The sequence below is a fragment of the Scyliorhinus torazame genome, chromosome 9 (assembly GCF_047496885.1).
Source record: "Scyliorhinus torazame isolate Kashiwa2021f chromosome 9, sScyTor2.1, whole genome shotgun sequence".
NCBI classification, from domain to species: Eukaryota; Metazoa; Chordata; class Chondrichthyes; order Carcharhiniformes; family Scyliorhinidae; genus Scyliorhinus; species Scyliorhinus torazame.
The window spans coordinates 133,617,504-133,642,414 of NC_092715.1; the positions used below are offsets into that span (position 1 = coordinate 133,617,504).

General features: G+C 49.0%; 1 protein-coding gene across 5 annotated transcripts in view; it reads left to right on the forward strand.

The window, feature by feature from the left end:
• sncaip (synuclein, alpha interacting protein) overlaps positions 1-24,911 on the forward strand; it is a 230,210-nt gene that overhangs the window by 113,758 nt on the left and 91,541 nt on the right. For all 5 annotated transcript variants that reach the window (XM_072516529.1, XM_072516532.1, XM_072516531.1 and 2 more), the window contains one exon: positions 12,528-12,600. In XM_072516529.1, the coding sequence (XP_072372630.1) occupies positions 12,528-12,600 (73 nt within the window). The remainder of the gene's footprint in view (positions 1-12,527; positions 12,601-24,911) is intronic.

Consider the following 24,911-nt stretch of genomic DNA (forward strand, 5'->3'; position numbering starts at 1 on the left):
CACCTTGTTCCGAAAGGGCGCCGCCTTGGCTCTGTTAAAACTCACCCGCCGCTTGACCAGGTCAGCCCCAATATCCTGATAGTCCTGAATCCGCTGACCCTCCCAAGTACAGTCTCGTGTTGACCTTGCCTACCTCAGAATCCTCTCCTTTTCTTGAAAATTATGCATCTGGACGATCACTGCCCGCAGTGGCTCCCCAGCTCTCCACCTCTGTTGCAGCGACCGGTGGGCCCGATCCATTTCCGGGGTAGTTTTAAGATCCCCTCCTCAACCAGCACTCGTTCCATCCATCTCCTCTGGCAGTCCCATGATTCTTAAGTTCTGTCGACTGAACCCATTCTCCTGATCATCCATCTTCGACTTCAACACCTTGCAGGCCTTTCCCAGCATCGCCACCTCTGCCTACAACAACACAATCCGGTCGCTGTGGTCACGGATTGTCGCACCTTACAACAGACAGTGAGATAGGCGATGATGACACTCCCGACTCCGCCTTGCTCTCAGTTACTGCGCCACGTGGATCCTCAACTTTTGTAAAGCCCTCATGAATAACATCAGCCGGTACAGGAATTGAACCCACACTGTTGGCATAGCACCGTATCACAAACCAGCCATCCAGCCAACTAAGCTAACCAACCCAAGATCTTGTGCAGCGCCAAAGCTTTATTCGACTTATGCCGGATATTGTAACCCGCCAACATTCCACTTTGGTGGAGAAACCAGGAGAGGCCCCTGGGTTCACATCAGCCTGTTCTGCAGAGAGAGGTCTCAGATTCTGGTCTCTGCTTGCATCAGCCTTTTCTACAAAGATAGTTGTCAAATTCTAGATTCTGCTTGTATCAGTCTTTTCTGCAGAGAGAATTGGTTCCCACAGTGGCAATTTGGTGAGAATTCACTGGTTATTTCTGGAGAAAAAAAGAGAAATGTTCTCTCTTAGCTGCCAAAGTGAAACTGAAAGCTCTTTAGGTCTGAATCATTTCAGTGGGAACAGATCCACCCACCACCTGTTACCGGGCAAGCACCACTTTTTGGGCCAATTCATTGGCCAGCAGCTAAACTGAATCATCACTGATCTCTCCTGCTATTGAAATCCTCTGCTTGCATTAAAAGCACAGGCCACGGCTTCCTTCAACTTTAATTAAAAAGACAGGGGGCGTCATTCTCCGACCCCCCGCCGGGTCGGAGAATGGCCGTTGGCCGCCGTGAATCCCGCCCCCGCCGAAGTCTCCGGTACCGGAGATTGGCGGGGGCGGGAATCGGGCCGCGCCGGTTGGCGGGACCCCCCGCTCAATTCTCCGGCCCGAATGGGCCGAAGTCCCGCCCAGAAATTGCCTGTCCCGTCGGCGTAAATCAAAGCTGGTATTTACCGGCGGGACCAGGCGGCGTGGGCGGGCCCGCGATCGGGGCCCACCGATCCGCGGGCGGGCCTGTGCCGTGGGGGCACTCTTTCCCTTCCGCCTCCGCCACGGCCTCCACCATGGCGGAGGTGGAAGAGACTCTCCCCACTGCGCATGCGCGGGAAACTGTCGGCGGCCGCTGACGCTCCCGCGCATGCGCCGCATTTCCGCGCCAGCTGGCGGGGCACCAAACGCCATTTCCGCCAGCTGGCGGGGCAACAAACGCCATTTCCGCCACCTGGCGGGGCGGAAATCCCTCCGGCGTCGGCCTAGCCCCTCAATGTTGGGGCTCGGCCCCCAAAGATGCGGAGCATTCCGCACCTTTGGGCCGGCGCGATGCCCGTTTGATTGGTGCCGTTTTTGGCGCCAGTCGGCGGACATCGCGCCGTTGGGGGAGAATTTCGCCCAAGGTGTCTTAAGACAAATATCCATAAATCGCCCATGGATCAAAAATGTAACAGCAAAAATAAAAGAAAGGGAAAATAAGGGAATAAACAGGGACAAACAGGAAGGACCCTGGTGCTACACAAGCTAGTGGGTTGGTTAGCTAAGTTGGCTGGATGGCTGGTTTGTAATGCGGTGCTATGCCGACAGTGCGGGTTCAATTCCTGTACCGGCTGATGTTATTTATGAGGGCTAAGCCTTAACATTGCCCCTCACCTGAGGAATAGTGACCCTCCGGTTAAATCACCACCAGTCAGCGTTATCTCTCAAAACGTGAGAGAGAACAGCTTATGGTTCTCTGGGACTCCCGAAGATAAGGTTACATGGTGTCGGAGGTAACATATTAGCTTGGATAAAGGATTGGTTAGTTAACAGGAAACAGAGAGCAGGGGTAAATGGGGAATTTTGGGGTTGGCAACCTGTAACTAGTGGAATACCACAGAGATCTGTGTTAAGGGCTCAACTATTTATAATCTACATCAATGACTTGGCTGAAGGGACCAAATGTATGGTAGATAAATTTGCTGCTGACTCCAAGATGGGTAGAAAAAGAAGTTATCAAGAGGAGGTAGAGAAATAAATTGGCAGATGGATATTATGTGGGAAAATAAGAACTTGTCCACTTTGGCAGGAAGAATAGAAAAGCAGTAAACCATATAAATGGAGAGAGATTGCAAAAGTCAGTGGTTCAGAAGGATCTGGGTGTCCTGGTACATGAGGTGTACATGCAGGTACAGTAAGTGATTAGGACGACAAAAGGAAAGTTGCCGTTTTGCAAGTGGAATGGAATATAAAAGTGGGGAAATTTTACTGAAGCTTTGTCGGGCCTTGGTGAGACCACATCTGGAATACAGCGCACAGTTTTGGTCTCCTTATATGGAAAAAAATAGAAATTGCAATAGAAGTTCAGAGACGGTTCACTCGACTCATTCCTGGGATATGGGCTTATCTCATGAAGAAAGGTTGAACAGGTTGGGCCTCCACTCATTGGAGTTTAGAAGAGTGAGATGTGATCCTTTGGAAACATAAAAGATGCTGAGGGGACATGATTGGTGGATGCTGGGAGGATCTTTCCACTTGTGGAGCAGTATAGAACAAGGGGACAAGTTTAAGAATAAGATGGAGATTGGGGAAAAAAAATTTCTCTGACGGTTGTTAATATCTGACATTCCCTTCCCCGGAAAGGAACAAAGGCTCGGTCATTGTTTAACTCTGCCTTTTTTAAAAAAATGTATTTTATTCCAAAGTTATTCAAACAGTTATAAAACATAAATAATCCGGAGAACATGCTTCCCAATTCTCAATTTTACAGTCTGTACAGGCTTTTCCCCACTCCCTCCCCCGCCCCCTTGTGACAAAAAGCTCCTCAATATGACCACAAACAGTCCCCACCTTGTCTCGAAGCCATCCGCTGAGCCCCTCAGTTCAGACTTGATTTTCCAGAGGAAGCCATATAGACCCCCTAGCCAGGCCACCACCCCTGGTGGCGTTGCCAACCGCCATTCCAATAAAATCCTCGGCTGGGCAATCAGAGAGCCAAAGACGACTACACCTGCCTTCCTCCCCTCCATCAGCTCCGGCTTCTCCGATATCCCGAAGGTCGCCACCACAGGGTCTGGCCCGACCTCCTCCCCCACAGTCTTTGTTGGCGTCCCGAACACTCCCACCCTGTATCTCTCCAGGTTCTCACAGCCTCAACACATATATGTGTGGTTCGCTGGTCCTTGCTCACACTTCTCACACTCGTCTGCCACTCCCTGGAAGAACACATTCATCCTTGCCCGAGTCATATGCACACTATGCACCTCCTTAAACTGTACCAGGCTCATCCTCGCACACGAGAAAGTCGAGTTTACCCTGCGTAATGCCTCACTCACACTCCCCAGTCTATCTCTCCTCCCAGCTCCTCCTCCCACTTCTCTTTCATCTTCACCACTTGCACACCCTCCTGCTCTCCCACCCATCCATATATGTCCCCAATGCAGCCCTCCCCTTCCACGTCCGGAGGCAGCAACCGTTCCAATAGGGCATTCTTCGGCAGCTTGTGGAACTGTTTCCACACCTTCCATGCAAAGTGCCTTACTTGTAAATATCTAAATTTGCTTCCTCTCGGGAGCTCTCCCCTCTGCCTCAGCTGCTCTATGCTTGTGAACCTCTCTTCCAGATGCAAATCCCTCCCGCTCACCAGCCCCACCTCTCTTCACTTCCTATACATACTGTCCGACCCCCCCCCCCCCCCCCCACCCCCCCCATGGCTCAAAACCGTGGTTCACACATAGCGGTGTTAACACTGACATCCCCGCTTTCCTAAAATCCCTCCTCAGCTGGTTCCACACCTTGATCGTGGACTGCACAACTGGGCTCTCCTTGATGTCAGCCGGAGCACTGCCCTCACCACAGCCCTCAGGCTGAACCTCCTACAGGACTCTTCCTCCATCCTAATCCATTCTGCCCCCTCTCCCTCTCACCTTCTCCACGTTCATTGCCCAGTAATAATACAGCAAGTTCGGTAATGCCAACCCCCCCTTTCTCCCTCTGCCTCTGCAACAGGGTCCTCTTTGCCCTTGCCACCTTCCCCGCCCATACGAACTCTGAAATAACTATGCAACTTCCGAAAAAAGGCCTTTGGTACAAAAATCGGAAGAGTCTGGAATATGAATAAGAACCTTAGCAGGACATTCGTTTTCACCACTTGAACCCTCCCTGCCAGAAAGTGACGTAGTGTATCCCACCTCTTAAAATCCTCCCTTATCTCCTCCACCAGCTTTGTTAGGTTCAACTTATGCAGCGTTGCCCACTCTCCCATCACCTGGATCTCCAAATACCTGGACCTATCCCTGGCTACCTTGAATAGTCGCCCCCCTAAACTGGATCTCTGAACCAACTTGTTCACCAGGAACACCTCACTTTTCCCCACACTTATAACGTGAGAAAGCTCTAAACATCTCTAGTAGGCCCATAATCTTCCCCATACGCTCGAGCAGGTCTGACACACATAGCAGGTCATCTGCGTATAGCGACAACCGGTGCTCCCTACTCCCCCTCCTAATCCCCTGCCATTCTACTGACCTCCTAAGGGCCATTGCCAAGCACTCTAATGGCAGCATGAACAGTAGTGACGACAGCGGGCAAACATGCCACATGTCGCTGTGCAACCCGAAACTTCATGAATTCATCTCATTGGTCTATATACTTACCACCGGGGCCACGTACAACAGGTGCACGCATGCCATAAACTTCTGCCCGAACCCAAAACTTCCCAGGACCTCGACCAGGTACCACTACACACTCGATCGAATGTCTTCTCTGCGTCCATGGACACCACCACCTCCGGTACCTGTCCTCTCGATGGGATAATAATCACATTCAACAATCGCCTTATATTACTGGGGAATTGCATTCCCTTTACGAAGCCTGGTTGGTCTTTTGCAGCCAACCCCGGGACACATCCTTCCATCCTCCCCTCACCAGCTTGGCCAGCACTTTTACGCCTGTGTTTAACAGTGATATGGGCCTATATGACCCACATTCTACCGGGTCCTTCCCCTTCTTTGGGATAAGTGTAATCATCGCCTGTGTCATCGACTCCGGCAGCTCCCTTTTCTCCACCACATCGCTGAACACCCCTCCCCACCAGCGGATGCCGTGCCAATTCCACCGCAAACACCTAGCAAAATTCCGCCAGGTAATCGTACAGCCCCAGGGCCTTTCCCAACTTCATCCCCCTTACGCTTTCCATTATCTCCCTCAGCCCTAAAGCTCCTCTAGTGCCTGCTTCTTCTCTTCGTCCAGCTGCGGGAACTCCAACCCATCTAAGAACTGCCCCATATCCCCCTCTTCACCTGCCGGATCCGCCCTGTACAGTTCCTTGGAATAATCTAAAACGCCTCATTTATCTTCCCCGGCTCCGACACCACCTCCCCTGTCCCTGTCCGTGCCCTCAAAATTTCCCTGGCGGCTTGCCTCCGTAACTGATGTGCCAACATACGACTTACCTTCTCTTCATACTCATACTTCACCCCCATCGCCCTGCGCAGCTGCTCCACCGCCGGAGGTGCTTGAGAGGGTGCAGAGGAGATTCACCAGAATGGTTAAATGTAGGCTGCCGAAGCTGGGGTCGTTCTCCCTATGGCAAATGAGGTTGAGATTTGATACAGGGGTACAAGATTATGACAGGTTTAGGTAAGGAGCTGTTCCCATTTATTGGTGGGAACAAGGGCTAGGGGACACAGTAGGGGCGGCACGGTAGCACAGTAGCTAGCACTGTTGCTTCACAGCGCCAGGGTTCCAGGTTTGATTCCCGGCTTGGGACACTGTTTGTGCGGAGTCTGCACGTTCTCCTCGTGTCTGCGTGGATTTTCTCCGGGTGCTCCGGTTTCCTCCCACAAGTCCCGAAAGAAGTGCTGTTAGGTGAATTTGACATTCGGAATCCTCAGTGTTCCCGAACAGGCGGCGGAGTGTGGCGATGAGGGGATTTTCACAGTAACTTCATTGCAGTGTTAATGTAAGCCTACTTGTGACAATAATAAAGATTATTATTATTAAGATCTAAGGATCTGGGCAAAAGATGCAGGGGAATGTAAGGAAGAACATTTTTACGTTCAGTACGAAGTCTTACAACACCAGGTTAAAGTCCAACAGGTTTATTTGGAATCACTAGCTTTCGGAGCGTAGCTCCCTGGAGGAGCAGTGCTCCAAAAGCTAGTGATTCCAGATAAACCTGTTGGACTTTAACCTGGTGTTGTAAAACTTCTTACTGTGCTCACCCCAGTCCAACGCCGGCATCTCCACATCATTTTTTGTTCATACGAGATTACGCCCAAAAGAGATTAGCGTGTAAAATTAAAGTGCATGAAGTTTGATGTGGTTTATTGAGATTGATAGAAAACTGGTTGGCAGACAGGAAACAAAGAGTAGGAATTAATGGGTCTTTTTCAAATTGGCAGGCAGTGACCCGTGGGGTACCGCAGGGATCGGTGCTGGGACCCCAGCTATTCACAATATATATTAATGATTTAGATGAGGGAAGAAATTGTAATATCTCCAAATTTGCAGATGACACCAAGTTGAGCATGAAGTGTCCAACCCGCTAATTCTCTTTAAATTCATGCAATTGACAGTTTTGCATGGGCCCACAAGCGTGGAGCGCAAACTTCAATAATGACGCCAGCGAGGGACTGGAGTGTGGCAATGGAATCGGCACTGGGCACAAACCGCAATTTTTTCATTGCACACTATTCTTTGCCCGATCGCATTTCTGACTACCGGCATTGTGAAGTGGAAAATTCAGCCCCAGGTCAATTTCTGTGCCTTTGATAATGGACCAGCCTTCAATTTTCAGTCATTTAGTGGCTAGTGTTTCCAAAGGTGCTTCCTCCTCTCTTTCAAACGTCCAGTTACACCAAGAAGAAAACCAGGCAGAGTGAATGTTTTGCATTTAAAATATTTTAAAGGAGCGAATATAGGTTATAGTAATTAAAAAACACAGTTGAATGAATGTTAGGATACTGGACCAAACCCCAAAGTTTGTCACTCCAAACAATTTTTCTATTTGTGAAAGTGTGAGGAAAGGATACTTTACCCCAGGAATGATGACTCTGACCTATACGTATCTTTTACATTCAAACAAACTTTAATTTAAACACAGAATGAACCACATTAACATCAACAAAATAACTTTACAATTAACGGTTAAAGAGTTCTTAAATAAAAGTAAAAACTTGAACTTATTATCTACACCTGCCACTAATTCCAATGAGCAACCCAGTACAGTTCAAATGCCACTTGTAAATAAAGTTAACAGAGCAGGTTTACTTATGATCTTCTGTGTTGATATTTATAGAGAGATCCTTTCGAGCAGATCCAGTAAACTTCTGTCTTATCAGAGTCAAATACTATGGCAAACACCTGTCCATATTAAAAGATTCTAGCAGACTGCAAAACTACAGACAGACCTGGCTTCTCCCACAAATTACATCATCTGTATCCCACTCAGTTCCATGACCCACTTAGATAGGACGAAACACCACTCCCTCACAAATTATCTACATTCCAGAGAACCTCCAGCAATCAAAACACAATTCCCTTTTTCTGTAACCAACTAAGTGGTTGGAAGCAGTAATTACCACACCTTTTATGACTCTTTCATTACAGCTTTAGCAGACATACTGCCTGTATGTATTTTAAACCAGGGTTTTTAATAACATTACTGCCACAAATATGAAATGCAATATTGCTACATTCATAGAACATAGAACATACAGTACAGAAGGAGGCCATTCGGCCCATCGCGTCTACACCGACCACTTAAGTCCTAACTGCCACCCTATCCCCTTAACCCAATAACCCCTCCTAACATTTTTTGGTCACTAAGGGCAATTTATCATGGCCAATCCACCTAACCTGCACGTCTTTGGGCTGTGTGAGGAAACCGGAGCACCCGGAGGAAACCCACGCAGACACAGGGAGAATGTGCAGACTCCGCACAGACAGTGACCCAGCAGGGAATCTAATCTGGGACCCTGGCGCTGTGAAGCCACAGTGTTAATCACATGTGCTACCGTGCTGCTCACGTTGGTCATCACATGAATAGAAATAAAATTAAAATAATTGATACTGAAAAGCTAAGAATGCGTAAGTTGAAACAAAGTGCTATTTCATTTTAGTTTTCACCTACCTTATATTATGGGCCAGGGTTTAGAAAACTCCTAAGTATATCATGGAGTTTACCTGACCTACACCTTTTAAAAGATTTTGGTTATGAGGAAGACAAAGGTCTACTTTCCAGGTGTTAAGCAACAGAGAACTTAAGTATTTTTAAACAAAACAATGTTTATTCCATGAATTCAGTTAACGTTTTATAAACACACAGTAACCATCTTATCAACTACCAACACAAATACTCCCCAAAGATACAGTACTCTATAGGTAACCTTAATAATGTTCCTAACGCCATCTATAAGCCAAACCCCTTGTCCTACAAAACAGTAGGTTTGAATTCCTTACAGAAAACAGGTATTACTTTGAAGTAATCAAGTGGTCTGGAGACATTCTTTAGCATGCAGAGAGAGAGACCAAAGATACACCTTCTGGGCGGGATTCTCTAAAAATGGGGCTGTGTCCCACGCCAGCGTGAAAACTGGCGACAATGACTCCGGCATCAACGGCCTCTGAAAGTGAGACATTCTCACGTTTCTAGCGGGCGAGGTTGCCACAGGAGTCGTCCCCGCTGCTCCAGCCGGTGTGGAACGGCCCGCGCGAGTCTGCGCATGCGCGGAATGGCCGGCGTATTTCCACGCATGTGCGGAATGGCCAGTGTATTTCCGCGCATGCGCGTGGATTCCCTTCTCCGCGCCAGCCTCCGGGCAATATGGCAGAGTCCTACAGGGGCCTGGCACCGAGTAAAGTAGGCCCCCACGGAGTAGGCCCCGATCTCGGGCCGGGCCCCTCCAGGATGTCCACTGCACACTCATCTTCCAGGTCCCGCCATATGGGAGGTGATTAATCCACGCCAAACCCGTCGGCAACTCGGCCCATCGTCACCCGGAGAATTGCCGGGGGGGGGGGCCGCTGTCAACAGCCCCCGACAAGCGTGGCGGCGATCCCGCCAATGCCTGAAAAGCGGCTCCAGAGAATAGGGAAGCCGGACTGGGGGCGGCGGGGCACGATTCTCCAGTGGGATTCTCCCGTGGGATTCTCCAGCCCGCCGCCGGATCGGAGAATCCTGGCCTCTTTGTTTGAACACATCTCCCAACTGAAAACGAAATCAAAAAACTCAGAGCCACAAAGCAGTTTCCAGCTCATAACGAAAGTAAAAGACAGAATCATAGCCCAGCTCCATCCACACAATGGGCAGAATTCTCCCCCCCCCCCCCCCCCCACGCCGGGCGAGAGAATCGCTGGGGCGCCGTGCGAGTCCCGCCACACCGCCCCGGCACCCGCACGCGATTCTCCCACCCCCCTCAAATCGGCGCGGCGAGAATCACGGCTGGCCGCTGGGAGAATCGCCGCTCGCCATTTGCAACTGACGAGCGGCGATTCTCCGGCCCGGATGGGTCAAGCGGCCTGCCCAACATGACAGCTTCCCGCCGGCGCCGTCCACGCCTGGTCGCTGCCGGCGGGAACAGCGCGGGAACGCTAGGGGGGCGGCGGTCTGTTGGGGGGGGGGGGGGATTCCTGCACCGGGGGCGGCCTCAACAGGGGTCTGGCCCACGTTTGGTGCCCACCGATCGGCGGGCCGGCCTCTCTGAAGGAGGACCTCCTTTCCTCCGCCGCCCCGCAAGATCCATCCAACATCTTCTTGCAGGGCGGCCTCGGGGAGAACGGAAACCGCGCATGCACGGGTTAGCGCCGGCCAACCTGCGCACGCGTGGTTGACGTAATTTACGTGGCGCCGGCCACGTCATTTACGCGGCGCCGCTTTTACGCGGTGCCAAGGCCCGGCGTGCGTAAATGATGCGACGCTGCTACTAGCCCCCCGGGGGCGGGAGAATAGGGGGCTGGGAGCGGCCTCCGCCGTCGGGATTTAGTCTCCCAATGGATGAATTGCGCCCAATGACATTACTGCAGCCATTTGATAAAACACACTTCTTAAAGGGACCCTCACATGACACTTATAAGACTGAACAGATAGTTGGTAAACTGGTTCCTTGTATCATTATACTCGCTAAAATATCAACAGATACTCTGTTTTGAAACTTGAATGGATATAGGTTTGTAATACATGTGGAGAGACGATTCAAGAAATAAATAAGACTCCATTCTAGGTAGACCGACCTTGGAAACATCCATACAATAATTTAGCAATGAGTCCACATGCATCTCTAATCCACAAACTTTAATTTCTTCAATTCTATTCATTTTTAAAAATAAATTTAGAGTACCCAATTCTTTTTTTACAATTAAGGGGCAATTTAGCAAGGCCAATCCACCTACCCTGCACATTTTTGGGGTCGTGGGGGCGAAACCCACGCAAACACGGGGAGAATATGCAAACTCCACACGGACAGTGACCCAGAGCCGGAATTGAACCTGGGACCTCGGCGCGTGAGGCAGCAGGGCTAACCCACTGCGCCGCAGTGCTGCCCTACTTCACTTGTATTCTTAATTTTTATTTGTAATGGAAACTGTGATCTTGTTATGTTGTAATTAAACCTTCCTATCAGTGGTGCTGCTGTAGTGCCTTGGTTTTACATCTTCCAGCTTCATATTACTGAAGTATATGCTTCAACCAATTCTCAGCTTTTGGCTCACTTAGTTACATTCTTGCCTCTGAGCATAAGGTTCTGGGTTCAAGTCTGACTCCAGTGCTTGCACACAAAAATCTACAGTGAACCTCAGTACTAAGGTATGTTTTACAGTCTTTTGGTGGTTGCTGAACTCAGTTGGCTAAATGGCTACAGTGTTGCAGAATAACAGCAGTGATGCATGTTCATTCCCATTAATGCCTCTCGTATTTCATGGAAACCTGCCTCTTTACCTTTGATGCTGAGTGGTGCCCATCAGGTTTATAGAATGGTGTGGCTGGTCATCTGTATCAAAGAATGAAGAAGGTTGATAAGGATGAGGGAGGATATCACAGTCATATAGGATGTGATTTGTAATCCTTTTTGAAAATATTTTTATTCATGCAAAATTTTCATTTGAACAAAAACAACTGCACTGCAACAAATCCTGCCACAGTTTTGTCCCAAAACTACCCCGACCCAATCCTCTCAGTATTGCTTCCCACCCATCCCCTTCCCCACCGATAAAGCAAAACCTCAACAAAAGAACAAACCCCCATCCCCACTCCATCCAAAAAAACAACTGACTAATCAGTTCCCTGAAAAAGAAGATTAAGGGCTGCCATTTCGAGTACACCCCTTCCACCGACCGCCTCATGGTATACCTATTCTATTCAAGGTCCAAAATTTCCATCAGACCCCCAGCCAAGGTGAAGCATAAGGTGGCACCAGAGTGATTTGTAATCTTAACGGCTGTTCTAGTGATGTGCAGGGGTGAAAACATGATTGGGAGGGATTCAAACATGGGCGTTTTGGGCATGCTGAACGTAGATTTTGGAGATATTGGCCGGAACGTTCGGGCCATTCATGCCAGCAGGATTTTTGATCCTGACAATGGCGTACCCCTGCCGCAGGTTTCCTGATGGCGAGGGACGCTTTCAAGAGGAATCCAGGTGACAACGGCTGGTTGTCAAGATCAGAATATTTCGCAAGACCAGAAGGGTCGCTTCCCGGTTGCGTGGTAAATCTCGCCCATAGTTAACTTCAGCCAACTCAGGTGAGTTTTGTAGATAGTTTGGACGTTTGACAAACACAAACTTTGAAGTGTGATGGATAATTCTCAAGCGTTTTAGATATTAATCCACTTGGAAGGTGATGCTGGCTCAGCATGTTCAGTGAATTTGACAATGCTGCTCCTATAGTATCTCATTTTTGGTAAATTATATAAAAAATTGAACGGTTTTGTTTCATATTTTTATTTTTAGTGGTGATGAACTATGATTTCTGCCTTTCAATCTTTAAATGGAATGTGGAAAAGCAAAATTCTATATTCTGGATATCCGGCGTCACACTCCGCTTAGAATGTACAGGACTTCTTACTTACTCTTGCAGCTAGGGGAAGAAAGGTGGTGCATATAATATATGTCCCTCTAATTTTTCTCCCCATCTTATGTCTTTCTAGTTTGGAAGCTCTTCAGCAAAAGCCCTTCCTGAACTATACAAGAGATCGGATGTGCAAAATGAAGGCCGATTAGGTATTTCATATAATTGTTTTATGTATCTTTGACTTTGTTAGTTTGTATTGTGTGTATGTCGTTGATTGGAATTAAAAACTAATTAGGAAAATATGTTAATCCCGAGTATTGCCCCAAAAGTAAATAAATATTTGTGTTCACAATTCTGACAAGACAATCTGTCTTACTGAGTGATTGTGAAAAAAATAAGAGACAAAGGGATTGAAAACAGTGCTAGCCTGCTGGTACAAATGTGGCACACGGAACAACCCCATCTCGGTGACAGTTTAGACCTGAGGCATACGCAATCTGGGGCCTCATTTAATTCAATCCAATGAGCTAAGGGTGCCTCCTGCATTGGAATGGTATTGAAATTTTGGGTTAATTCTTCGTTAGCCTCTAAAGAGGTGTTATTTGTAAGGGTTTAGCAATGGTCTTCATGACTGCTATGGAACCTGAAAGAGCACGCTGCCTGCTTCCACATTCAATTTTGAAAAATAAAGTTACTTTTCGGTGGCAGTCTCTAACGATCCCTTTAAGTTTGTGGGTTTGATGTATGATGGACAGTGAAGTTTTGGCAGGAAGTGTGCTTGCTTATGCCTGCTTGATGTATTTAATGCTTTATTACGATCCCATACCAGATCCCAACAGTGGCTAGGATACTAGACAGGAACCCCAATATTTAATTTTAATTTTATAAGACTGTGGGGAAAGAATACCTTTCTCCAGCAGTGATTTCACAAAGCAATAGGGATATGGGGTGGGATTCTCCATTGCCCGACTCCGATATCGTAATCGGCGATCGGGCGTAGAATCCCTTACAACGCCCATATCTTTTTAAAAATAAATTTAGAGTACCTAGTTCATTTTTTCCAATTAAGGGGCAATTTAGCATGGTCAATCCACCTACCCTGCACATCTTTGGGTTGTGGGGGCGAAACCCATGCCAATACTGGTAGAATGTGTGAACTCCAACAATGCCCATATCTTGGGTGGCGCCAGTTTGATGCCGGTTTTCAAGTCTCCGCCCCTTCCAAAATGGCGTCGTTGCGTTGCACGCCGCACACCGTTGGAATGGCGCTGGCGCGATATCGAAAGGCCCTCCCCCGATGCTCCGCCCTCGATGGCCCGAGTTCCCGTCCGCGCGGTCAACGTGTGGTCTGAATGATCGGGATCCCGGCGTGACGGCCGCGGAGTGTGTCCACCGCTGCCACAGTCATCCTGGAGCCGTGCCGCAGGCAGGGGGGGCTTTCGCCAAGGCGGGGAATGGCCAAGGGGTGGCCTGAGGGGCCGTATTTGGCAGGTCGGGTGCACGCACGACTGGCACCATGCTGTGCGGTGTGGCTGCTGCAGGTCGTCGAAGTGCACATGCGCGGCCATGAATCCGGCCATTCTTCGGCGGTTATTGGTGTGGGAGCCGGGAGTTTCACTCAGCGCCGCTGCTAGCCCCTCACCGGCCCCGGAATCGGTGAGGGTTCGGCACCGATTTTGGCGTTGTAAGATGCTCGGGAATTCTCCGTGTCAGCTGGCACTTAGCTGCTGAAACGTAGAATCCAGTCCCCAGTATTTTAAAACCAACTTTATTACTAGTACAGGATTAAAGTATCTTTAACATCAGGCCAGAGAATAGCTCACAATTGCCCCTAAAACAATGCCACTCAATACAGTGATTACAATACCCTTAACTCTTATCTTTATTCCCATTCAAGCAACAGGAAATGCCATCTCAGCTGTCAGTATACTGTCAGTATACTTTAAGTACCATTAGCATGTAGGAACGCCTCCTGTACTGAGATGTTCTTTGAGAAAGAGCGATCTTGTGCCACTGCTTTAAAGAAAAGCTCTGCAGAAACTCTGGCTGTATTTCTTCAGAAACTATTTCAGCTGGTTTGTTCACCTTTCCAACCGCACTGCTCTTTTGTCTGCAGACATATCTTTTAACTGAGTTGCAGAGAGCAAACTGCTTGACTTCTGTTCACAGCTTCATCTCACTCATAACTGAACCGTTTTCCTGCAAAATGCCTGATACCTTAGTTCCATCAGTAACAACATCATTTTACAAAGCTGAAATTTAATTAACTGCTCAGGGAATCCCCCTTAATCCAAACAAAACTGCATTAGCCCAAGCCTTTTATGATGGCTGTATTGCATCCCTGGCTCCCAAAACCTTTGTTGTCTTTCGAACTAGGATTTCATTTTAAAACATGATTGCAGCAGTCAAATATTAACTCAGGATTTTAACCCTTAGTGCAAATTCCTACACTCATCACAGCTTGTGTACCCTTTCTGCACCAAGAGCACTTACAGATCAATAGACTTTTAATCATTTTGATTTAAAAAAAGAAAGGGAAGTGACATTTGTATTTTTAACAAGCATACAAAAAGTTACCATTGCCTCAAAAGTCACTTTCCCATGATCAGCGCACTCTCCCCACACAACCACTCTGATAACCCAAGACATGCAGTCACTAATTCCTTGGACCCAGTTCACTGAGAGAATGTTCCCTGCCAGTTCACCACCCTTTCACTGAAGCACATTATCGTTCTTCAAATCTCCCATTTCACACTAGCACTCTTCACCCTATTCCCTCTGCCATTTCCTCGCAGATTCTGGCCGGGATTCTCCCTTCTGGGAACTAAGTCCCCAAGCCGGCGGGAAAACCGGCGCCAACCACTCCGGCGTCAACAGCCCCCGAAAGTGAGGAATTCTCCACATTTTCGAGGGCTAGGTGGACACCGGAGGGGTTGGCACCGCTCCAGCCAGCGGCGAAGGGCCGGTGCGAGTTCGCGCATGCGCGGAATGGCTGGTGTGATTTCGTGCATGCGCGGAATGGCCGGCGTGATTCTGCGCATGCGCAGACTGGCCGGAAAATCTTTGCGCATGCGCGGGGGGTTCTCTTCTCCATGCCGGACTCCGGGCAATATGGCGGTGCCCTACAGGGGCCCCGCGCGGAAGAAAGAAGTGCCCCTATGGAACAAGCTGCCTTGGGGCCAGGCCACCATGGGGCCACACCCCCCCCCCCCTTCGGGGTCAGATCTCCCCATGCCCCGCAAGGACTGCCCACGCATACTCATCTGCCGGTGCATGAGTTGAGTGATTCACGCCGGCGGGGCTGACCAAAAATGGACGGCCCATCAGGGCTCGGAGAATCGCCGGGGGGGGGGGGGGGGGGGGCGCTGCCAACCGGCGTGGCGGGAATCCCACCTCCGCCCGAAAACGGCGCCGGAGAATACGGCAGCCGGGGCGGCGGGGCGGGATTCCGCCTCCCCCCCCCCCCCCCCCCCAGGGATTCTCTGACCCGGCCCGGGGGGGGGAGAATCCCGCCCATTGTCTCTGACGTGTACAAAATTGGTGGAATGGTTGACTTAGTTCTCATTCGTCGCCCGATGATTGAACTTGTTTGGGTTTTTGGGGGGGCTTTCTAGAGCAGATTTGCCTGCTGCCCCAATGTATTTTGAACCCTGCTCACCTCCACCCAGTCCCCTCTGTTCAACTGCTACATGGTCCCTGTCAAACAAGTGCGCCTGTTCTCTTCTCTGCCGCTCAGTTCAAGCTGGTACTCCCTTTGGGTGCTGTTTTCTCCCAGTGCCTAACATCTGTCTCTTCTCTTTTCATTGTAAATAAGAGGCGCTATCCTTTACCAATCCAAGTCACTGCTCCTGGCACCTGCCGTTTTTCACTCTTCCCTCTATCTTCCCAATTGTTTCTCCCTGAATGCTGCTGTTGCTTGAAAATCAGGCACTTGAATGCTAAAGGAGCGAGTTTCTGTTTTCTCATGAAATTTTGATGATTACATTGACTGGTTGGAAATGCTTCCATTAGCAATGTTGACTGGAGGGATGCTTAGTCCACAATCATCTTAGCAAATGCAAACATGTTGATTGTGCTGCCAAAATGCTTTGTTATATCCAGTGCTAATAGTTGATTTGATTCATAGAATCATAAAATCATATCTCAGAGTAGGAAGATCATTTGGGCCGTCATTCCTCTATCATCTCCGTGGAGGAGATGTCTAGTCAGCTTAGCTCCTTCCCCATAGTTCTACAGTTGTTTTCCTTTTCAAAGAGACAACTTAAATTGATTGTGGTTGTTGGAGATGAATCATCTCAGGTCTAGGACATACCTGCAGGAGTTCCCCCGAGTTAGATTAAACCATGTCCAGCTACTTCATTAATGATCTTCCTTCCATTATAAGGTCAGAAGTGGGGTGTTCGCTGATCATTGCACAATGTTCGGTTCCCTTCACGACTCTTCGGATACTGAAGCCATTGGTGCCCATATTCAGCGAGATACAGCATCATTTTGGCTTGGACCGATAAATTGCAAGTTACATTCACGGCATCCAAGTACCAGGCAATGACCATCTCTAACAGGAAAGAATTCAGCCATCTCCCCATGGCATTCAATGGCATTGCTGAATCTCTCAATTTATTACCTTCACGGCCACTACTATCTAGAGGGACAAGAGAATGCGTTTCCAATGAGCCTCACTCCCTCAACTGTCACACAATAGCCACTTTCCCAGTTACCCCTGTAAACTCCACCTGAATGAAGCGCTTTGACCCTTGGGAGCCTCAGTGGTTCGTGTACCCCCACCCATGGGTGAGGAGTGAGAGAAGTGGACTAGCTTCCTCATGGGGGAAACATGACGCTTTCCCATGTCATCCCTTGAATGGGGTGACTGATGAGCAAAGGCGTTATGACCACATTTGTGCCACTTCTCTGTTATGTCGATGTGAGTATGAACCTTGGTGTTCAATGCTTGGGGGCGAGGCTTCCAGCTATTTTGATGACATTTTTCAGCTCATCCATGCCTTCCACAGGATGATTTTTATTGAAACCATCCACCTTGGTGGGATTTGAGCCAGGGAACCCAGCACATTGTCCTAAGTTTGTGGATTATTAGATTAGCAACCCATATCACTCGGCCACAGAAGGTAAAAATTGGGCACACTCGAGCATTGCAGTGCTGACTAAATTGTTACAATTGACTCATCAAGGACCGGTCAGGGAACTGATTAGCTACCTGGCTTCCCCTTGTCGCAGGCAAGGCATTGAAGACTGAAATTAGCATGTCAGCTTCAGCCTTAAAGGGCATCCTCATTCCCCCAGCTCTTAAGTGCTGTGCATTAAACAAACCACCCAATTTGAACAGCAAGCCACCCATACACTAATCCTGGACAGCCTGGCCTCCATAACCAGCAGCCTTGAACTTCCAGACATCTCATGCCCTCTGGCATCACAGTGCTGCCTGGCTGTGGGGGCACATTTTCACTCCAGTATTCCTCTTGCCTGCTTGAGGATCTTCAGGTCTCATGAGGGTGGAAAACATCGCTTATCAGAGTCCCCCATTCTGCTCATGCAGCCTGGCATCTCATAGAACCTCGCGATTGAATCTCACAGTCACCCCCCCCCGCTTTGCAGCTGCCACTCTGGAAGGGCAATCACTCACATGTGATATCGCCATAAACCCAGCAAGGAGGACACTGGAAGTACTGCCAGCATATCAGCTTCCAGACCCCCTTTAAACCTAGAGGCTTCCAGCCATGAAGGGCTATTGAGGCTGCGGGTGACCCCACCTCCTGGGATGCTGATTCTGAACTCTTCTCTCGGCCCCGAGTTGAGCTTTGTCTGGGTCCCTGCATCCTCTCCGCTTCCCCCTCTGTGACTGGCACCCTGCAGGGTAATGGTGACCTGAGCGCTCACCTACCATATCTCCTTCGGAGGTGAGGTCGCCAGGTTATCGCTTTTATAAAACTGTTGTAAATCGCCCTGGGTAGTAAATATTCAGTGAATGGGGAAGTCCCGGTAGGAGGGCTTGCTAATTATATTATAATGTATTTAAATGAGGTTCCTGGCCTTCTGTGGCAGGATTCTCATTACTCAACTCGCAAGGTGCTTCGAAAATTGGAAGTCACTGTTCTTCCTGACGATTAACGTCGGCTCAAAATTCCACAATCCGTGTTGAAACGTCTGGTAGGATGTCATCTTGCCCATCCTCTTTTCTTTTAAAATGTATTTTGTTACAAACATGTATCAAAACAGGTTACAGCAAATAAATACCCTGGGAAACATAATTCCCAACAATCAACTATACAGTCTGTACAGATTTTTTCCTCTTTTTCACCCCCCTCTCCTCCCTCCTCCCCTACCCCCTGCGATGAACAGCTTTTTAAATACGGTCACAAACATACCCCACCTTTTCTCAAACCCCACTACTGAGCCCCTTAACTCATACTTTATCGTCTCTAACCGCAGGATGTCGTACGGGTCACACAACCAAGCCGCTAACCTCGGTGGCGATGCAGATTGCCACTCCAGCAAAATTCTCCCCCGTGCAATCGGAGAGGAGAAGGCCTTCCTCCTCTCCATGAGCTCCAGCTTCTCTGCAACCCCAAATATCCCCACCAAAGGGTCCGAGTCCACCTCCTCCTCCACTATCCTGGCTAAGACCGCGAACACTCCCGCCCAGAATCTTCCCAATTTTTCGCAACCCCAAACCATGTGCGCATGAATCGCTGGCCCCCACCCACATCTCTCACACTCATCTGCTACCCCCTGAAAGAACCCACTCACTCTTGCCCGAGTCATATGCACCCTGCACCACCTTAAACTGTATCAGGCTCATCCTTGCACAAGAAGAAGTCCCGTTTACCATACGCAGTGCCTCACTCCCCAATTGATCTCCCCTCCCAACTTCGCTTCCAATTTCTCCTTGAGCTTCAACACCTGCTCACCTCCCTGCTCTCACAGCCACTCGTATATATCCCCAATTCTTCCCTCCTGTTCCACATTCAGAAGCAGCAGTGTCTATCCCAGCAACCTAGGGAACCCCTCCAGACCTTTCGCGCAAAGTCCCAAACCTCAGATACGTGAACTCACTCGGGTATCTCTACCCTCGGCAGCTCTACCCTCTCCCTCAGCTCCTCCAGACTGGCGAACCATTCCTCCAAATACAAATCCCTCACTTTGACCAGCCCCACTTCCCTCCACCTCCTGTATACACTATCCATTCCCCCATGGCTCAAACCCATAATTTGTCGGTGTTAGCATCGACATCCCTTCCACCCTAAAATGCCTCCTCCGCTGATTGCATCTCTTCACCGTGGACAGTATAACCGGGCTCCCAGAATACCTACTCGGAGCCATTGGCAACGCTGATGTCACCATAGCCCTCAAACTAGACCACTTACAAGATTCCTCCTCCATCCTAACCCACTCCACCCTTTCTCCCTCCCACCACTCCCGCACCTTTTCCACATTTCCCGCCCAATAATAATGAAGCAAGTTCGGAAATGCTAACCCCCCCAGCTGTCTCTGCCTCTGTAGCAGGGTCGTCCCCACCCTCGGCGCCTTCCCTGCCCATACAAAGTCCGAGATGATCGTGTCCACTTTCCGAAAAAAGGCCTTTGGTATAAAGATCGGGAGAGCCTGAAAGATGAACAAGAACCTCGGCAGAATATTAATTTTCACCACTTGGACCCTCCCCGCCAATGTTAAGTGCAGTGTATCCCACCTTTTAAGATCCTCCCTAATCTCCTCCACCAGCTTTGTTAAGTTCCACTTATGGAGCCTCATCCATTCCCTCGCTACCTGAATCTACCCGAATCCCCAAATACCTAAACCTATCCCTCGCTACCGTAAATGGCATCCCTCCTAAATTAGCCCTCTGTTCCAGCTCATTCACCAGGAATACCTCGCTTTTCCCTACATTCAGTTAGATAAGAGTGGTCCGAGGATGAATGTGCTAAATTGGGGGAAGGCTAATTATAACAATATTAGGCGGGAACTGAAGAACATAGATTGGGGGCGGATGTTTGAGGGCAAATCAACATCTGACATGTGGGAGGCTTTCAAGTGTCAGTTGAAAGGAATACAGGACAGGCATGTTCCTGTGAGGAAGAAAGATAAATACGGCAATTTTCGGGAACCTTGGATGACGAGTGATATTGTAGGCCTCGTCAAAAAGAAAAAGGAGGCATTTGTCAGGGCTAAAAGGCTGGGACAGACAAAGCCTGTGTGGCATATAAGGAAAGTAGGAAGGAACTTAAGCAAGGAGTCAGGAGGGCTAGAAGGGGTCATGAAAAGTCATTGGCAAATAGGGTTAAGGAAAATCCCAAGGCTTTTTACACTTACATAAAAAGCAAGAGGGTAGCCAGGGAAAGGGTTGGCCCACTGAAGGATAGGCAAGGGAATCTATGTGTGGAGCCAGAGGAAATGGGCGAGGTACTAAATGAATACTTTGCATCAGTATTCACCAAAGAGAAGGAATTGGTAGATGTTGAGTCTGGAGAAGGGGGTGTAGATAGCCTGGGTCACATTGTGATCCAAAAAGACGAGGTGTTGGGTGTCTTAAAAAATATTAAGGTAGATAAGTCCCCAGGGCCGGATGGGATCTACCCCAGAATACTGAAGGAGGCTGGAGAGGAAATTGCTGAGGCCTTGACAGAAATCTTTGGATCCTCGCTGTCTTCAGGGGATGTCCCGGAGGACTGGAGAATAGCCAATGTTGTTCCTCTGTTTAAGAAGGGTGGCAGGGATAATCCCGGGAACTACAGGCCGGTGAGCCTTACTTCAGTGGTAGGGAAATTACTGGAGAGAATTCTTCGAGACAGGATCTACTCGCATTTGGAAGCAAATGGACGTATTAGTGAGAGGCAGCACGGTTTTGTGAAGGGGAGGTCGTGTCTCACTAACTTGATAGAGTTTTTCGAGGAGGTCGCTAAGATGATTGATGCAGGTAGGGCAGTAGATGTTGTCTATATGGACTTCAGTAAGGCCTTTGACAAGGTCCCTCATGGTAGACTAGTACAAAAGGTGAAGTCACACGGGATCAGGGGTGAACTGGCAAGGTGGATACAGAACTGGCTAGGCCATAGAAGGCAGAGGGTAGCAATGGAGGGATGCTTTTCTAATTGGAGGGCTGTGACCAGTGGTGTTCCACAGGGATCAGTGCTGGGACCTTTGCTCTTTGTAGTATATATAAATGATTTGGAGGAAAATGTAACTGGTCTGATTAGTAAGTTTGCAGACGACACAAAGGTTGGTGGAATTGCGGATAGCGATGAGGACTGTCTGAGGATACAGCAGGATTTAGATTGTCTGGAGACTTGGGCGGAGAGATGGCAGATGGAGTTTAACCTGGACAAATGTGAGGTAATGCATTTTGGAAGGGCTAATGCAGGTAGGGAATATACAGTGAATGGTAGAACCCTCAAGAGTATTGAAAGTCAAAGAGATCTAGGAGTACAGGTCCACAGATCACTGAAAGGGGCTACACAGGTGGAGAAGGTAGTCAAGAAGGCATACGGCATGCTTGCCTTCATTGGCCGGGGCATTGAGTATAAGAATTGGCAAGTCATGTTGCAGCTGTATAGAACCTTAGTTAGGCCACACTTGGAGTATAGTGTTCAATTCTGGTCGCCACACTACCAGAAGGATGTGGAGGCTTTAGAGAGGGTGCAGAAGAGATTTACCAGAATGTTGCCTGGTATGGAGGGCATAAGCTATGAGGAGCGATTGAATAAACTCGGTTTGTTCTCACTGGAACGAAGGAGGTTGAGGGGCGACCTGATAGAGGTATACAAAATTATGAGGGGCATAGACAGAGTGGATAGTCAGAGGCTTTTCCCCAGGGTAGAGGGGTCAATTACTAGGGGGCACAGGTTTAAGGTGAGAGGGGCAAAGTTTAGAGTAGATGTACGAGGCAAGTTTTTTACGCAGAGGGTAGTGGGTGCCTGGAACTCACTACCGGAGGAGGTAGTGGAGGCAGGGACGATAGGGACATTTAAGGGGCATCTTGACAAATATATGAATAGGATGGGAATAGAAGGATACGGACCCAGGAAGTGTAGAAGATTGTAGTTTAGTCGGGCAGTATGGTCGGCACGGGCTTGGAGGGCCGAAGGGCCTGTTCCTGTGCTGTACATTTCTTTGTTCTTTGTTCTTTGTTCTTTGTACCCCGAGAACCCTCCAAACCTCCCGGCAGGCCCATAATCCTTCCCATACTCTCCAAAGAGGCCATCAGCATAGAGCGCATCTTGCACATTCTCAATGATTAACATTATCCACATTACAAGGCATTTTGGAAGAACAATAAGAAGTTAGGTGAAGATCTATTAGGGATATGGGGCGAAATTCTCCCCCAACGGCGCGATGTCCGCCGACTGCCGCCAAAAACGGTGCCAATCAGACGGGCATCGCGCCGGCCCAAAGGTGCGGAATGCTCCGCATCTTTGGGGGCCGAGCCCCAACATTGAGGGGCTAGGCCGGCGCCGGAGGGATTTCCGCCCCGCCAGCTGGCGGAAATGGCGTTTGTTGCCCCGCCAGCTGGCGGAAATGGCGTTTGTTGCCCCGCCAGCTGGCGCGGAAATGCGGCGCATGCGCGGGAGCGTCAGCGGCCGCCGACAGTTTCCCGCGCATGCGCAGTGGGGAGAGTCTCTTCCGCCTCCGCCATGGTGGAGGCCGTGGCGGAGGCGGAAGGGAAAGAGTGCCCCCACGGCACAGGCCCGCCCGCGGATTGGTGGGCCCCGATCGCGGGCCAGGCCACCATGGGGGCACCCCCCGGGGTCAGATCGCCCCGCGCCCCCCCCAGGACCCCGGAGCCCGCCCACGCCGCCTGGTCCCGCCGGTAAATACCAGCTTTGATTTACGCCGGCGGGACAGGCAATTTCTGGGCGGGACTTCGGCCCATCCGGGCCGGATAATTGAGCGGGGGGTCCCGCCAACTGGCGCGGCCCGATTCCCGTCCCCCGCCCAATCTCCGGTACCGGAGACTTCGGCGGGGGCGGTGGCGGGATTCACGGCGGCCAACGGCCATTCTCCGACCCAGCGGGGGGTCGGAGAATGACGCCCCAGATACTCGAGTGGTCTTTTCTCATGCTAAAACAAAGTGCTCTGAAAAATGCTTATTTTAATTCATGTACTTAAAAGACATTTATGCAATGGACCTTTTGTCCAATGTGAAATAGTTTCATGTGGTATTATCAGTGTTCTTTTCTACAATACATTTGTGTGCTGAAAAAAGTTAATCAATTAAAATAGAAGAATTATTGAAAGCCAGCCTTTTCATTGGTTTTAGTTACAGATACAAAATGTTAGATGTAAAATTACATATAAAATGTAGAAGATCAAAATAAATAAGAAATAATTAACTTTAAATGGAGTTTGATCTCCAATAAGCCTTTTTCGTTGTTAAACTTTCACGTGCTTGATTACAAATCTAACAAGTTACTTTATGTGGAAGGTTTAAGAATAGTAATCTGACAGTTGCAAAATCTTCACTATCTTTCTCAATGAGAGGCAAAAGAAATTTTGAATTCATGGAATTATTCCTCTTCAAAATCTGAAATTTGTGTAATGCCATGTGCCGAGAAACACAATATTGCTATTCTGAAGTTCTGCAAATACCAATTTGATTCTTTGTAAATTCCTTCAACTAGCATTTGTTTTCATATTCTGATCCCCAGAAATAAGAAAGAGTGTTTTAAACACCTGGGACAGGATTTATTGGTGTCAAGTTGCTGCAAAGTCTGCCCTTTCCAGCAGACTGCTGTTTAACAGTCTGTGCTAAATTGGGGGTGGGGATGAGGGTTGGTGGTTAGTTCTCAGAAGGCCCAGGTTGGAGCCAGTGGGGTGCACAGACTGCCGTGGTGGGGACAGCTCTCCAAGGTGCCAGTCACAGAGAGGGCAGTCGAGAGGATGCAGAGGACCCAGATAAGTTCAATTCGGGATTGGGTTTTAAGTATCGGCATCTCGGAGGATAGGGTCGCTCATAGGTTTTAACGGCCCTTTATGGCTGGAAGCCTCTACAGCTAAAGGGGTCTGGCAGCTGGTATACTGGTAGTGCTTCCACTGTCCTCCTTGTTGTCTTATGGCGATATCACCACTGAGGGATTGCCCTTCGGATTGGAAAGGGGGACCTATGAAGGGGGCACCTCCTCGTTCCCATCCAAGATCGAAGCAGATTTACTAGTCAAGCTTCCCACCTATCGCTACCCTCCACCTCCTGGCCAAGAAAATTGCAACTGGGTGGGAATTGGCCCTTAAGTGGCTATTAATTGGCCACTTAAGGACCTCAATTGTGGATGAGCTGTGCGAGAACTTGCACGCTGCCTCTTAAATCATGGCTAGGTTGGGTGGACAAGTAGGCAATGGGAAAGGCACCCCACGGTATTTTATGCCCCTGCCCCCACCTTCAAACCCACCCACAGAGGATCATAAAATTCTGTGTCAAGTGGTATGCAGAAACTGAGGTTGAGTTTTCTTTAAGTGGAAAGGAAAATACCTTGGTGTTTAAGTTAGTGATTATATATTTAGTTGAAGAATAGTA